The following is a 15,358-nucleotide window of genomic DNA, read 5'->3' as shown; positions in this document are numbered from 1 at the left end:
TACTATACAGAGTTTGGCGATGAACTAACGAGCTGCTCTACCTCTTCTTGTCATCTGAGGAAGCTTAAATGGTACCTTGAGTGTGGCAATCTTGTAAGTGGAAGCAGAACTCTTTGGAATACCAAATGCTTCTGCTTGAGCGACTGTAGCGCCCTTAACGATGGCACCGATAACTCTAAACAAGTTGACAATCTTGGATGGTTTTATACCCAATTCCTTCGCGAGAGGAGAAATTTCCACGATGAAATTGTTGAGGTGAAGGATTAGAATCATAATGTAACAGAGCAATTTATCCTCATTCTGTGGATCAATGAAGAAAGATCTGTTCTTGGATTTACCGACTTGTCCGGCTCTCAAAACGGTGAATCTTTCCAAAATACCGTCTAGCAAAGTTTCTGGAGGAGCGTTTAGTCTTTCCAAGAGTTTGTCCTTGCTGTTCACTCTTCTGTTTTCGTAGACACCAAGTAATAGGGAAAGGTAGTATAAAAGTTGTAATTTGGTAGTTTGAGTTGCTTGAGTCAAGCTTGGCAATTTTTTAGCCAAGTATTGAGATTTGGTGTAGGGAAGCATTTCCAATCTTTTTTCTGGATCGGTTTCCTTGACCAAGGATCCCACCCGAATAAAGTTCCACTCTCTCTTCGGTATGATATTTTCGACAGGATAGATCTGTTCCACATCGGTAGCGTCGACGTTGGCGACAGGAGTAGGTCTGTCCATAGTGACACTGTTTTCCAAATCTGTTCTTGTGGGCAAATCTTTGGAGGCAGTTTTGACGGAATCAACAATGTCAACAGCAGCATCTGCCAATTTGTCTGAATCGATACGGTTTCTTTCCAGATCTGCAATTGCTTTCTTGGCCTTTTTGGTACCAAAAGTTTCACCAAGAGAAGTTCTCAAGATAGAAGCTTGCACATCAGAACTTTTAATAGAAGGACCTGCTAAGTTCTTGGTAGATTTTGGAACAACTTTAGCATCTAGGAATGGTGCCTTGTACAATTGTGCAGATTTTTTACTAGGGTTATAAACGGCAACAACGTACTGCTTGGAGTCCATAGAGTTGGGATCAGTTCTACCTTCATATTCCAACCTGTCATTTTCACCGTGTAGTATGAATTCGTCCTTGGAGGCTTTTCTTCTGTATAGATCGAATTTGGTTTCTTCTGGTACACGGAGACCTTTGAAAAAACTGGAAACGGCTATACTAGGATTTTCCTGAAAACTCTCGATGGAGACCTCTTCAATAGACCTCTTAGACATGATGAACAAGGTCTCTTAACTGGATTAGATTGCTACAATATGTATGCGATGAGCTGGAGATGAGTTATCTTTCAGGTTGAATTTTTTTTTTTTTTTTTTTCATCATGTTGAAAGATTGAATTGCCAAAAATTTCAACCATGTGATATTCACGTGCTATAATGGGAAACTAAGAATCTTGAAGGAATTTATAAATATGAGGCGTAAATTTATCAAGAATATTGGAACGTTTAAGTTGGCGGCAAAGGACTGTAATTGGGATGATTTTGTTCGGTTTTTAAATTTTAATAGCGATTTTACTATTTTTCTAGAGTTTCCACTTAAAGATCATTTCAAAACAAAACGTTAATTCAGGCATTTAGCAGGGTTACCCGCACAATGAAATTTCAAGAGATGTGAAGAGATGAGATGAAGAGGAATTCAACATCCATTAAACAAGATTGCAAGTCTCTAAAGGTCTATGGTATCTATCAATGCTTACGCATTATGAAGTTTTAAGAGTTAAGTTTGATGCAAGTTTAATAGAGATCAAACAAGCCTATAGAGATCGTCTTTTAAACGCACATCCCGACAAGAATAATGACGAAAACAAGCCGGCGCTAAATGTGAGCGTTAATGCGATTCAAGAGGCTTATAGAGTACTTAGCGATGAAAAATTGAGACGTGAATACGATCATGAAGTTGTAGAAGGCCAGAAAAATTCTGGTTATGTGGGTACTGGTGATGGATTAGACGAATATTCTCTCGATGAGTTTGACTTTGACCCGGAGACGTTACGGTATTCTATGAGTTGTCCAAGATGTGTAGCTGAAGAAGGATTCAGTTTTAGTGAAGACACTCTGGAGGAGCATGCAGAGGAGGCAAACAATGGAGGATTTCAAGTGCTGAGCCAATGTTCATGTTGTAGTCTGTGGCTCAAGGTTAATTTTGAATTAGCAGAAGATGAAGGTGAAGACGAGTGAGAAAGTTTGTACATATTAACAGGGATCTATCGTAATTACTGTTGGTGACTTGTAATATAGTTTTCAATCGGTTTGAATTGTTTTATCATTATCTACAAGAGAGATGAATGCCTTTGCCATGGCGTCTAAATCGGACATCAAACTCACATGACCACAATCGCTATTGATTTTGGCTACTACGGGGAATCCTCTCTGTTCTGGTAGCAACCATTTGTGGTATATTACACCGTCACCAGGGCCATAAGAAAAGTCGTCGTAACGGCCGAGTTTAACATCTTTTAGACCTTGTATGTGGACCCCGCGCACGGTGGGGACTTGATTACTGTAAAGCATAACCAATGGTGGATATTCTTTTCCTGGTCTATACTCTAGGCTTGATAAAAATTCCTTTGTGCGCTTTAAAGTTCTTTCCAAATAGCGAACACATTCTTCGTGAGAAGTCTTAAATAGCATGTCATTTTGATCATCCTGTACTCGCTTGTGTTCTGTCAGTTGCGCAGCATCAGTAGAGGATGAAGAAATTTTTGTAAATAGAGAGAAGGGATTCCAGTGTCTGAGAGAACTTCGCCCATCTTGTGGCGGTTGATGTCTAAGATCTTTGTCAGATGGGCCCGATATTGATCTCATTAATGGTATCGGGTTTAGTATACCTAAAATATCGTTCCCTTCAGTAGATATACCTGGTTGTGGTAGTTTAGTTTTTGTTTCGGTTTTGGCCATGCGTTTCTCATCCTCGGGACTCTGTTTCTTGGCTACTTTTGGTACAGTGTGTGGATCTAGGACTCGATCTTCATCCACCAGCGGTGATAGTCCCAATTTAACCCAAACCTGCGGGTCGAAAAAGTCTAAGTTGAACTTCTTTCCTGTACCTCTTTGTAGAAAGCATCTACCATTTTCTGGAAGGAAAGCGAAGCTACTTCTCATTAAAAAATTAGTTTCTTTACTGAGAATTGTTTTATTCATGAGCACTTCATCACCGTATTTAAAGGGCCCCACGATGTTGGGACATCTGCTTGGTGAACCAACGTAAATGATACCTCTAATCAGGTGTGTTTTGTCTTGTAGCGCCTTATGTGCGACCAAACCGCCCATAGAGTGTGCTATGATGTAAGTACCTCTTTTCACTTCTTGAGAGTCATAGATTTGTTGTAATTTATTAGAAAGCTGTTCAGAACTTATATCTAGTGATAATCTCCAATCGTAACCAAAATTGGTTAATCTAACCTTTGAATTAGATTTCAACCTTTTGATCAGACGTTTGCAAACATCCACTGGGCCAACATGACTTAGAATACCGTCCGGATAAATATGTTTCATAGCTTCCACTTCATCTTCATCATTCGGTCCAATTCGCAAGTCTACTTTTCGTAAGTTTAAACCTGCTTTAAGTGGAATCCACACTCGTCGATTAGTCTTTGTATCTCTTAGAATACTACCCCTATAGCCGCCCATGATTAGGACATCACCTTCCAGTTCATCCCAAATAGAATGGACTCTTTTGTAATCGTAGCCGTCATCGGTCCTCTTGTGTCGTAATGCCTTAATGGTGTTAAGAGCATGTTTCAGAGATTCTAATTCGAAGGTTTTTTTAAGCGCCCTTTTTCTGACATCGACAGAGCCTTTCTCGTCTTGGAATAAGATTTGTTCTTCTATTGTGGATATTGATGACGTTTTCTTCAGTTTGTTCTTGATGGTTTCTCGTTGTATATCGTCTTTGGATTGACGTGGCAGTAGTGAAGGACCTAAAGATGTTGGAGAAGAACCCTGTGAGACCTTTCTTTTGAAAGGCATAGAAAGTGTAAGTTTCTTGTGGGAAGGTGGTTGTACAGATGGGGAATTGGATTCATCTCGAGCTTGTGCTATTGCTAAATCCAAGTTGGAATCTGAACCTGAGATGAAAGAGTCTTCATTTTCAGGATTTTGTTCTTGTGATTTCTGCTCTAATGAACTTATTTGGCTGGTAGGCGATGGTGTCAAACCTGTAGCGTTATATGTACTGTTGCTACCTGGGATTGATTGCCGAGTAGTGTCAGTATTTCCTAGGGGTGACAGTAGACGAGGTTGTGACAATTTTGTGGAGGATCTGCTACATTCTGAGGTTGAGTTGGAAAGGTCGGTGATCCCAGATAGGCTCTTGGCAGGCATTGGGATGAAATGCCCTTTGGGTTTTATTTTTTGTTTACACGTTAAGCAGAATATGCTTAGTGCTTATGAATTCTTTGAATTCGTCAATGAGGTTGGTGTTCTTTAGGTTTAAGGGAGTTTTATGTGATTTACATCGAAAGGTGTAAGAATTATGTTGAGAAGGTTAAATCCACCAAATGGAAATTTTCCATTTAAAGTTCTGTGGCCAATTTTTTTTTTCTTTTATGAAATGGATTACGAGTATTTCCTAAAGCGTTGAAGAGATGAGGTTTAAGTTATGAAGAATTGTTGGTTATGCTTAAGCGGGTAGAAAACGTCTGTTCCTTAGGAAACCCTTTTGTTCTACTGTGATGTTGTCGTCTTGGTTACAGTGAATTTTTGATGCGATTTGTTACGCGGGTGATGGAGCGTGGAAGTTGTGGATGAAAAATTTTAAGAAGTTGGTGAAGTTTTCCAAAGTAGAAGGAACAAAGGTTGGAAGGATTGATCGTTTTTATATCGATTGGATGATTTTATGAAATTTTTTGGAAATATTCCAAGAAGTATAATGTCTAGTGGTAAGATTTCTCAGCCTAAATGGATGCAGCCTGAGCCAAATGGGAAGGGCAAACGTGTGTTGAAATTGTACAACAGTTTAACTAGAAACAAGGAAGTTTTTGTACCGATTTCTGGTGGTAAGTCTGTTAGTTGGTATTCATGTGGTCCTACTGTCTATGATGCTGCTCACATGGGTCATGCTAGAAACTATGTTTCAATTGACATCAATAGAAGGTTGTTGCAAGATTATTTTGGTTATGATGTTAAATTTGTACAAAATGTAACTGATATTGATGATAAGATTATTTTGAGAGGTAGACAGAACTATCTTTTTGAACAATTGAGGTTGACCAAGAGTAGGGATGAAATTCTGGAAGAAGTGAAATTGGCATCTTTGGAATACACAAAGAAGAATTTACCTAGCTATCAGCATGAAGGTTTGGGTGAATTTGAGAAATGGTATGCTGTCCAGGATGCAGAGAAAGAGAAGCTGAGTAACGCTAAGTTCCCCATGCATGTTAATGCTGTTAGAAGTGCGTTAGAAAGTAAGAATTATGAAGGTGATGAGTTTTATGAAAAAGTGAAAGATGTGATGATGCCATATCTGGACGGTATTTCTGGATCAAGTGTGAACGATAGAGAGGTGTTTAGAAAATTGTCAGCCTTTTGGGAAGAGAAATACGACGATGATATGCGTTTGTTGAACGTGTTAGCCCCCGATGTAACTACGAGAGTGTCTGAGTACGTTCCTGAAATTGTGGAATTTGTTAAGAGAATTGTGGATAACGGTTATGGCTATGCTACTGAAGATGGTTCTGTGTATTTCGACACTACTAAGTTTGACAGGGACGAAAAGCATGCCTATGCGAAGAACCAACCATGGAACAAAGGTGATTTGGAGTTGGTTAGTGAAGGTGAAGGTTCCCTGGTAGGAAGCACCAGCGGTAAAAGGTCATCTAGCGACTTCGCTCTTTGGAAAGCTTCAAAGGATGGTGAACCTCGTTGGGAATCTCCTTGGGGTGAAGGTAGGCCTGGATGGCACATTGAATGTTCCGTGATGGCCAGTGACATCTTGGGCTCTAACATTGACATACACAGTGGTGGTATTGATCTAGCATTCCCTCATCATGATAACGAAATGGCTCAAAGTGAAGCCTGTTTTGACAATTATCAATGGGTAAACTATTTCCTACACACTGGTCATTTACACATTGAGGGCCAAAAGATGTCGAAATCTTTGAAGAATTTTATTACCGTGCAAGAATCGTTGAAGATGTATAGTTCTAGACAACTGAGGTTAGCATTTTGTTTGACCCAGTGGAACAACCAGATGGATTTCAAAGAGAGTTTGATGCAAGAAGTCAGAGGTATGGAATCTCTGTTTGGTAATTTCTTTACTAATGTTAGGGCATTACAGCACGATATTGGTGCAGGTGCATCCAAGAAGCTTGGCGCTCTTGAGCGTGAATTGCTGGCAGGATTGGATGATAGCAAGGATAGAGTGGATGAAGCATTCTGTGACAATTTGTCTACTCCAACGGCGATGAAATCCTTGGCTGAATTAGTATCCCAGAGTAATATTTACATTAGCAAAGCCGGTACTGAAGTTAGAATCGAACCTTTGGTGGATGTAGTTAAGTTTGTGACTAGGATTTTGGGTATAGTGGGTGTTCCTGTTCGTGCTGACGGTTTTGGTTGGGAGAGTGGAGAGTCTCGTGGCGGTGGTAGTGTTGAAGAGTTAGCATTGCCCTATGTGAAGTGTTTATCGAAGTTTAGAGATGAAGTGAGAAGCATGGCCATCGATAATGCGGATAAGAAGGAATATCTTGGTTTAACCGATCGTGTGAGGGACCATGACCTGCTGGAATTAAATGTTGCAGTTGACGATCGAGCCGGTCAAGGTGCTTTGGTCAAATTCGTTACTGCAGACGAGAAGAAAGCTATTTTAGAAGAGAGAGCTGAAGGTGAAAAGAGGAAAGCGGATAAGATAGCCAAGGAGAAAGCTAAAAAGGAAAAGGCTGTTGCCGAGGAAGCAGAAAAAGCTGCAAAGGCTTCTATTCCACCCCAGGAGATGTTTAAAGACCCTTCGCTCTATAGCGAGTGGGACCAAGAAGGTATACCCACGAAGGATAAGGATGGTAACGAGATTACAAAGAGTATGACTAAACGTCTGAAGAAGCAGTGGTTAAATCAGGAGAAACTTTATAAATCTAAATAGATGTTATCTTTTAAGTTTGGCCATAGGGTCGTCTTTGCTGTAGTCAAATTTGCGTTTTGTCTTTGTGGTTTGTGTTGGTTTTTTCACTTTGTCTGTTGATGGTTTTGTTGTTTGTTTAGGCTTTTGTGGTTCTTGTTTGGGGGTGTCATACATCCATGATAACGTATCTGTCTTGAGGGATGCTAGGTCTTCCACTTCTCTTCTTTTGGCTTCCTTTTCGAGTTGTTTCTCTCTATCGATGAGTTGCTGTTCTAGCTGTTTCACAGAGGCCTTATTCTTTGATAACTTCGGATTCCACGACTTGAGTGAATTCAAATCTCTGGAACTACCCATTATTAATTTTACACAGCCTTTGTATAGATATATAGTTAAATTATATATTTATATATATGTGTTTAGTTTTGAAGGATGCCTCGATAAATTTAAGTTGAACTTAGAAACCGTGAATTTTAATATTCTTCTTTTGCATACCGAGTTGCGTGGTCAAAAATTCACAAACCTTGGCTCTTTGATCACCTTGTAATTGAATAATTTCACCCATTTCAGTATCCTTAACGATGTTACCGTTGCAGGCGAAATCTTTCTTTAAAACCTTAAGGATTCTCTTTAAGTCGTATTCTTCTGGAACACCTTGGACCGTTGTCAAAGTTTTTCTACCATTTCTTTGTTGAATTCTTATGTGAATGTAGTTTGTAGTTGTAGTCTCGTCATCACCATTCTCAGCAAATGGGTCGAAGGACTTCAAGTTTTCAATAGACATTAGTTTTTTCGTCTATTCCTCTTGGCTTAATTCTTGTTAGTTATGAGTTAAGTTTAAGTAAAAATTTTCATTTATGGAGCTTAAATTTTAAGAAGGTCGGTCGGGCTTTTGGAATAAAGTAGAAGATCTAGTGAGATTGAAATATAGGAGTGATAAGAAAAGTTAGTATAATTTAAAGTAAAAGATGCCATCCATAGATTTGAGTAAAAGTATTAGAAAAGCATGTTCCATTGAAGAGACTGCACCTAAAAGAAAGCATGTTCGAGCATGTATTGTGTATACCTGGGACCATCATAGCGCCGCTGAGTTCTTTATACAGTTGAAAGGTTTCCCTATGCAGGATGATATCCAAGAGTTTAAGTGCTTAATCCTGTTGCACAAGGTTATTCAAGAGGGCCATGTTAGTGTTTTGAAAGAAGCGATAAGAAATAGGGAGTGGGTGAGAAGTATTGGCAGAATGCATAGGGGAAGCGGTGGATATAGCAGTCTTATTGGGGAATATGTTCACTATTTGACATTGAAATTAGATTTCCATGCCCACCACAAAGGGTTCCAAAGTGGTACGTTTGAATATAAGGAATATGTTTCTTTGATGCATGTTAGCAATCCTGACGAAGGTTATGAGACTATTTTAGATTTAATGGATTTACAAGACTCCTTGGATAAGTTCCAAATGTTAGTTATGGCAAGTATTGGACGCAGTCGGGCAAGTGAATGTCGTATCAGTGCTCTGGTTCCATTAGTTGGAGAATCCTATGGTATTTATAAATTTATTACATCAATGATAAGAGCTTTATATGAACAATTGGGCGATACTGCTGCCTTGGATGCAATTTTGGCAAGATATGATTCTCAACATAACAGATTATTTGAATTCTATGCTGATTGTTCGTCGATCAAATATTTGACTTCCTTAATTACTTTACCTAAATTACCAGCTGAACCTCCAAAATTTGATGTTGAGAGCAGTCCTACTCCTCCATTGGCTCCCGAACCGGTAAGTTTCAGTAGGAAGTCTTCAGCGATGTCAAATCTTGCTGTTCCAAGTACAAGATCAAGGAGCCATAGTAAAGATTCATTATTGCCTACTTCTAGATATGGAACTCCGCCTATCCAACCTGCTGCTTCTCCATTGGCGAGACAAAGAACAGCATCTTTAGCTTCGAGAGATTTAAACAGTACATCAGTACTTACACCTCAAGACACTCACATTCCAAATTTTATGGATATGAGTTCAAATTCAAATTCGGGAATGAGTTATGGTAACGTAGTAAATGAAGAACCAAGGCCAGTTATATCTGGAGATGTAAGATTGGCGATATATCTATCGAGACAGTGTATTTCTAACTATAACCAACCAGTTAGTGTGTTATCGATAAGTCAGTTATGCAATGAAGTGGCCAGTCAGTTTCTAAACAGCACACCACATATCCCCACTATAATACAATTAACGCATCAGATAACTACACTACTACAACACAATCCATCGCCACTGCTGGCCCAAGCTTCTCAACTCTACTTCCAAGCACTACTTTCCCCCTCCCAACAAGACATCATCAATGCAAATACAAATCTACAACAACTCTTAACAAACTAAATACAACTCTCCCGCTCATATCTTTGATCCACCCACTCCACAAACCCACACTTCGGCTTGACAAAATTAAACTGCTGCGCAAATGTGTCCCATATTTTTTGTTGCTCGGGATGAGAATGCCACGCAGCAGCTAGTAAGGAAGATAAAATATTTTGTTTTAAGCCATTTCCAAATTGGGAATTGTAAGCTCTGAAAGCCATAAAGGAATTCAGCGGTTTCTCTGAGCAGCCTTTTCGAGAGCCTTTAGTACTTAGATTATTTAGTGATGAATCAGCAATGGAAAAGAAATAGCCCTCTCCCCAATACACATAAGGATCCCAGAGAAGGATGTTATCCATATTAAAATCATCCTTCTTTAATTTATGTTTCTCTTCTTCAATTTTCCTCAGCAGAACCTCTGGCGGTGAAGGAATCTTGATTAGTTTTGAAACAGTCATAAACACGTTCACCTGTTGATCTTCTATACACTTCCCAGCTATACACTTAGAAGTCTGGGTAGTATCTTGTAGCGTAGGTCTTTTAGACCTGCCCTTCTTTTCAACTTTAACTTTAAATAGAGGTTGATTACTCTTGAATCCTCTGAAGCTTTTTGTATTCATACCTCGATAACTATTTTAAGTCAAACCCATGAGATATGTTCAAGATAAGTTTTATACCGGATACACAGCTTTTTATAATAGCTTCTATACACTATACTCATCTACCCCGTAGACATATCATGTTTCAGGTCATTATTACTGCTTTCTAAGATGTAATTAGCCGATCTTGGTCAATGGGGAGGAACCCCAAAAAAAGCTTACCCTTACACCACTGTCTAAAATCAGTGAAACATTGCATCGAGATTAGAGATCATAGCGGTAAGGAAAGTAGCTTAGAATAATATATAAACCATACAGCTGTGGGTAACAAATCTGTGATACAATTCCTGGAATACTGCATCCTATATCATGAATAAGATCCCAATTGAACGATTACTAAATCCAGTACATCAAGAATTTCCTCATGAAAAACTCAAGAACATCAACAATAAACTTCTAGCTTTATGTTCCAAACTACCTTCAGAAAATGAACAGTTTGAAAAAGACAAAGCAGAGCTAGAGAAGATACTTCCATCTCTAAACATTCTCATAAGAGAATGTGGTTCTTCGAAGGAAGATCAGAAGATGGTTCATAGAATACATCAGTTATCCTCCGTCTTTTCCTTGCTATTAAATGAAGTATCTGAATTAAAATCTAAAAGGAGCCAATTTCTTCGTTCCAAACCAAAGTATCATCTTCCTTATGCAGCTGCACTTGGTAATACAGGTAAAGAGGGTATGGTTTTCAACATTGTTACACAAGATACGTTAAATTCTGCTAGAAGGTCAAATAAGACTTATAGAGGACATCGACTTCCTAAACATATAACACGTTTACTGGAGTCCTGGTTCAATAGAAACATCGAGCATCCTTACCTGCAAACTAGTTCCATGAAGGAACTCATGGTTGAGACTAAATTATCAGGACCTCAAATTAAAAACTGGGTGTCTAATAGAAGAAGAAAAGAGAAATCACTTACGATTTCTTTTGAAGTATCGGAGTTAGTGAAGGAAAGTAAACAGGGTACTGAAGAATTGAACGAGTAAAGTAGTTCTGCAATCACTTCACAACTATGGGGGAAGAATGATGGAATATTTCAGCTATACTTTGAGCTTCTTTCACAATTTGAAGAGCACTGGCATCTAAACATTTATCCTGAGTATCGTTACCATAAGGTCAATAAAATAAGTCGGCAACTCGAAAATAAGCTCGTCTATCAGAATATGTTAGATCGAATGCGCTATTTCACCGCTTCTTCGCTCATCGCCAATTTGGAAGATATCCTAATACTCCCCCCGGCGCACCCTCCCCCATCCTCCTCCACCTACACATACCCGGCCCTGCGGCGTCCTGCCGCCGCCGCCGCCGCCGCCAAAGCGCAAGCACAAGCACAAGCACAAGCACAAGCCGCCAACGCCCAAGCCGCCAACCCTGCCGCCCCAGCCCCACCTGCAACCAACGCTGAGAGAAATGCAAAAACAAAACCCGCCCCCGGCGGCAAAGTCTCCAAGCAGCGAATCCACCCCAAGAAAAAACCATCGCCCCCGCCCCGCCTCCGCCGCCCCGCCTCCGCCGTCCAGCAAATCGCTTTCTTTGAAACTTTTCACCAGCAGAACTTCAATACTCCGCGTTTCAGCTTTACCGTTTACAGCTGCTAGTATATTAATCTCCTGGATCAGTAACTGGTAGCATGATAATGAGAATTTGAGGGGTCAACCTCTGAGTCACAAATTTGAAAGATAAACAAAGTATTTTCTGGTATGTTTTTTATTTATCGTACCTTATCTTTACCCCAGCACTAAGTTCCAACTACGTACTATGGTAGTCACTATCAGAAGGCAATACATAGGCTTACTAACAGCTTGCATTTGGTAAACCATTACATTCTTCGATGTTTACTTATGATTTACGGAAAACATTTCTTCCGAGGATTTTGTGTATGGGTGTGTATACCGAATCTATTGTTAAGTAGATCGAAAATAAAAAAAAAAATATATTACAACCATGTAAAGCTCAGAGGGGAAATAATATAAATTTTACAATATTTCTACATTGTTTATTGGCTGAAGCAAAATAAACATCATGAAGATAAAAACCATATTCTACAATAGAGCACAGTGTATAAGTGTAGATACATAAAGATTTACGAGGCCACCTGAGCACGTTTTGGATAAATGATATTTTCATGTTCTAATGAGGGAGTAGCATTTCGTCTTATAGATAAATGCGGTGCTTCTTCTAATTTGGCAAGAGACTCTTCCAAATCAAGTATTGTGTTAGAAGAACCGCCACAGGCAATGACGATTATGACATCGTCTTTGTCCAAATTTTTACCCAATGCCCTTTCAATTAGTTGAGGGTGGTACCCCAGATGGAGACTTGCACCACAAGCTGGTTCAGTAATCATATTGAAATTCTCAGCATATTTCAAGCAAGTCTGTAAGACTTCCTTATCCTCCAAAACAATCGATTTAGAGCCATATTTCTGCACGTAGTCAAGAGTCCGGGAAGATATTTGACTAGTGCATAAGGAAGTAGCTACACTATTCATTTTATTAAATTCAACGCATTGACCTACCTGCAAAGAAGTGTTCAAAACATGGCATCCTTTTGTCTCTACGGCCAAAAGAGGGATTTTATTAGCTAGGTTGTATTTTTCTAACCCCTGGATAATACCATTATACAGACCACCACCGCCGACGCTGCAAACAATTCCCTTTACTCTGTTTAGGGCTGTATTTTCATTTTTTAGACTGCTAATTATTTCATCAACGATAGATGCATGTCCTTCCCAAATAGTAGGATTATCGAAGGGGTGGACATAAATAGGTTCAAGTATTGCCATATTTACCTGATTTTGCAAAATATTTTTCAAATGGGAGTCTGCTTCTTTCCAATGCGAACCCTGAACAACCACGTTAGCGCCGCATCCTCTTATCTTATCTGCCATTCTTTGCTTCGTTGTTGTGGGAATCACTACAGTGCATGGTAAATTTAATTTTTGGGCCGCTACGGCTGCTGCATATCCTGCATTCCCTCCAGAACTGGAAAAGACGTGCGGAGATTTTCTACCGTCACCTTGGATATCTTTTGCTCTCTTGGAAATCAAATGACCAATTCCTCTACTTTTAAAACTTCCACTAGGCTGCAAGCATTCATATTTAACAAATACTTGTGCGGAAGTGGCGTGGTTGAATATTTGTTTAAGTAATGGTGTTTTGTTATAGATCGAAGGCATCGCTTGGAAAACGGCTTGGTTCATTAAAAACGCAGCTAAATAAGCAATATTATCGCAGCTGATGAAGTTGATATGCCGTTTCATAGATCTCCAAAATTTCATCAAACTCTTCGTTGACTGAGGACCATTTATATACATCGAAGTTTTAATAGAGGGGACATTGATATCCCCTCGAAGTAGATCGGTGGAGTTCTAATTCCGCACATGTGTTTTACCAAAGGTGGACTTCGAACTCCACCTCCATTCATTGGTTATATCCGTGGGAAATGATGTTTAACGACGACTTCCTACTGCGGAGTTTTTTCTTCCCGAGATATCACATCTTCCCCGCCACTGCACTCTTCTTAGCTTATCAGCTCATCCCAAAGTCTTTTTTTTTTTTATTTAATTTAACCGCCGTCGTTTTGAAAGAGAAAAGTGAAAAAGAAAAGGAAGTTACCTGCAGATAATCATTGAATAAGAGGCGGTCATCTTTGCTTGTTTAGCGATTTTTGGAGTGCATAGACCTGAACTGTTCAAAGGTTTTGATGTATAACGTTCGTAAACCGCCGTAGCTTACGAAGAAGCTTAGGTTTCTCATAAGCTTGTTGTGTTTTCTATCACCAACGTCTTTCGGGGGTTTGAAACTTTGAGGTGGGAGTTGAGGTGTATAAAAGGCACTTTTATCATCGACGCTTTCATAGAGGTATCTGATACCAAATCCTTTGAGATTGATAAGTATGCATCGAGTTATGATCGAGTTAGAGTCTGGGGAACTGACATTACTATCATCGGATACAGTTATATGGCCATGGAAATCTTTTAAAAATCTCTTCGTTTCCCAATTGACGTGTTCAAATAGCACGGTATTACGGATGGGAATTGGTCCTTTTGAGAGTTTAAGCGTGTTCCAATCCATAAGATTTTTACTTTGTAAAAATTCTCTTTCCTCTAAAGACCATTCTATAGTTTCAGGATCAACTATGCATTTTGTGGGTAAATTAATCACAAATCTGTCCACGATACCGTAATTTTCATTAATGTTTGCCAACCGAGGGAACGTTGCAAACCACTCTCGTATGAGTAAAGGAAAATATGCATCGTTAATGTCTAATAAATTAGTTCTTATCTGATCCTTACAATCTTCAAATTTACTTTGTAAATCTTTACGATGGCATTTCGACTTCAACCTTTCCAACTGCCAAAAGCAGCTTTCGAAGCAAATGCTCAAGAGTCTCTCCTTTAGTTCCCATAGGGTTGCTAATCTTTTTTCACTTTCTTGTCTTTCAATCTTGCGTAAATGAGCTCTTCTTATGGGGTAACGCTTAAGTTTGTTCAATTTGTTCTCTGATACAAAAATCACATTGTTTAAGATGGCATTCTCGTTATCCACTTCGACCATTGGAGGAGCATTTTTGGATAAAATAGGTTTAATCTCCTCTAAATCTTGTTTTTGTTGAAAGTATAGCTCATCTGTGGAATAGTCCAGCTTATTGGTTGGTTTGTCAAAAACAATGAATTTTATCCTTTGACTCTTGTCTCCAACTTTTATACTGAGTGCTTCATGTGTTGATTTATTAGAATCGACCCGTCGACAGTAAAATCTACCTTGGTTCTTTATGAAAATTACTGATATCTTAGTTTTCATTAAATTTAAAAACGATTGATTATCAGTCAAATAGAAATTAGATCTTATCTCTTTTAATTTGATCAGTGCATTTGGATAGTATGAATTTCTAAGAATATTCCACCCTTCAAATGTAAGTAAATTTCTAGCGTCCCTCAGGAACAGTTCATTCGATTCTTTTTCATCTGCTCCTAATTTAACTAGAAACCCATCAATAACGATAAATTGTCCCTTTGGTACCGTAATCACAGGATACTCCTTCATCGACTAAAGAATGGCACTTTGAAAGCTAGAGAAATTATATAAATGTGAAACGAAAGAAAGAGAGATACTAATTAAAGTGACTCGACTTTAGGTAACTCGATCAACGCTTCAGTGCAGTTGGACTCTTGGTTGTTATGTTTCAATTTTCAAACTATGTAATCATCTTTTTTCTCTTCCACGCTCTCAAATAGAGCGAA

At 39.0% G+C, this 15,358-nt stretch overlaps 12 protein-coding genes across 12 annotated transcripts; 5 read left to right on the top strand and 7 right to left on the bottom strand.

Annotated features, from left to right (window-relative positions):
* Positions 1–24: 24 nt before the first annotated feature.
* Positions 25–1,257, bottom strand: RPA49 (DNA-directed RNA polymerase I subunit RPA49; the record flags this gene model as incomplete). Its single annotated transcript, XM_002497851.1, has 1 exon — positions 25–1,257. One exon carries the CDS (start codon positions 1,255–1,257, stop codon positions 25–27), a length of 1,233 nt encoding a protein of 410 aa, XP_002497896.1.
* A 471-nt stretch (positions 1,258–1,728) lies between these two features.
* Positions 1,729–2,217, top strand: JJJ3 (Jjj3p; the record flags this gene model as incomplete). Its single annotated transcript, XM_002497850.1, has 1 exon — positions 1,729–2,217. The coding sequence occupies one exon, from the start codon at positions 1,729–1,731 to the stop codon at positions 2,215–2,217; it is 489 nt and encodes a 162-aa protein (XP_002497895.1).
* A 63-nt stretch (positions 2,218–2,280) lies between these two features.
* Positions 2,281–4,362, bottom strand: ZYRO0F15950g (uncharacterized protein; the record flags this gene model as incomplete). The annotated part of the gene is made up of 1 exon (XM_002497849.1): positions 2,281–4,362. One exon carries the CDS (start codon positions 4,360–4,362, stop codon positions 2,281–2,283), a length of 2,082 nt encoding a protein of 693 aa, XP_002497894.1.
* Positions 4,363–4,876: 514 nt separating this feature from the next.
* On the top strand, positions 4,877–7,117 carry CRS1 (cysteine--tRNA ligase; the record flags this gene model as incomplete). The annotated part of the gene is made up of 1 exon (XM_002497848.1): positions 4,877–7,117. One exon carries the CDS (start codon positions 4,877–4,879, stop codon positions 7,115–7,117), a length of 2,241 nt encoding a protein of 746 aa, XP_002497893.1.
* A 3-nt stretch (positions 7,118–7,120) lies between these two features.
* On the bottom strand, positions 7,121–7,450 carry CWC25 (U2-type spliceosomal complex subunit CWC25; the record flags this gene model as incomplete). The annotated part of the gene is made up of 1 exon (XM_002497847.1): positions 7,121–7,450. One exon carries the CDS (start codon positions 7,448–7,450, stop codon positions 7,121–7,123), a length of 330 nt encoding a protein of 109 aa, XP_002497892.1.
* Positions 7,451–7,550: 100 nt separating this feature from the next.
* On the bottom strand, positions 7,551–7,877 carry SUI1 (translation initiation factor eIF1; the record flags this gene model as incomplete). Its single annotated transcript, XM_002497846.1, has 1 exon — positions 7,551–7,877. One exon carries the CDS (start codon positions 7,875–7,877, stop codon positions 7,551–7,553), a length of 327 nt encoding a protein of 108 aa, XP_002497891.1.
* A 184-nt stretch (positions 7,878–8,061) lies between these two features.
* SLA2 (Sla2p) lies at positions 8,062–9,474 on the top strand (the record flags this gene model as incomplete). Its single annotated transcript, XM_002497845.1, has 1 exon — positions 8,062–9,474. One exon carries the CDS (start codon positions 8,062–8,064, stop codon positions 9,472–9,474), a length of 1,413 nt encoding a protein of 470 aa, XP_002497890.1.
* ZYRO0F15840g (uncharacterized protein) lies at positions 9,471–10,073 on the bottom strand (the record flags this gene model as incomplete). The annotated part of the gene is made up of 1 exon (XM_002497844.1): positions 9,471–10,073. One exon carries the CDS (start codon positions 10,071–10,073, stop codon positions 9,471–9,473), a length of 603 nt encoding a protein of 200 aa, XP_002497889.1.
* A 348-nt stretch (positions 10,074–10,421) lies between these two features.
* On the top strand, positions 10,422–11,099 carry ZYRO0F15818g (homeobox domain-containing protein; the record flags this gene model as incomplete). Its single annotated transcript, XM_002497843.1, has 1 exon — positions 10,422–11,099. One exon carries the CDS (start codon positions 10,422–10,424, stop codon positions 11,097–11,099), a length of 678 nt encoding a protein of 225 aa, XP_002497888.1.
* Positions 11,100–11,276: 177 nt separating this feature from the next.
* ZYRO0F15796g (uncharacterized protein) lies at positions 11,277–11,711 on the top strand (the record flags this gene model as incomplete). The annotated part of the gene is made up of 1 exon (XM_002497842.1): positions 11,277–11,711. The coding sequence occupies one exon, from the start codon at positions 11,277–11,279 to the stop codon at positions 11,709–11,711; it is 435 nt and encodes a 144-aa protein (XP_002497887.1).
* A 485-nt stretch (positions 11,712–12,196) lies between these two features.
* On the bottom strand, positions 12,197–13,429 carry ZYRO0F15774g (serine/threonine dehydratase family protein; the record flags this gene model as incomplete). Its single annotated transcript, XM_002497841.1, has 1 exon — positions 12,197–13,429. The coding sequence occupies one exon, from the start codon at positions 13,427–13,429 to the stop codon at positions 12,197–12,199; it is 1,233 nt and encodes a 410-aa protein (XP_002497886.1).
* Positions 13,430–13,772: 343 nt separating this feature from the next.
* ZYRO0F15752g (uncharacterized protein) lies at positions 13,773–15,161 on the bottom strand (the record flags this gene model as incomplete). Its single annotated transcript, XM_002497840.1, has 1 exon — positions 13,773–15,161. The coding sequence occupies one exon, from the start codon at positions 15,159–15,161 to the stop codon at positions 13,773–13,775; it is 1,389 nt and encodes a 462-aa protein (XP_002497885.1).
* Positions 15,162–15,358: the final 197 nt, after the last annotated feature.

Source organism: Zygosaccharomyces rouxii (assembly GCF_000026365.1).
Source record: "Zygosaccharomyces rouxii strain CBS732 chromosome F complete sequence".
NCBI lineage: Eukaryota > Fungi > Ascomycota > Saccharomycetes > Saccharomycetales > Saccharomycetaceae > Zygosaccharomyces > Zygosaccharomyces rouxii.
The sequence above is the reverse complement of the archived record's forward strand: the minus strand, read 5'-3'. Positions and strand labels throughout refer to the sequence as shown.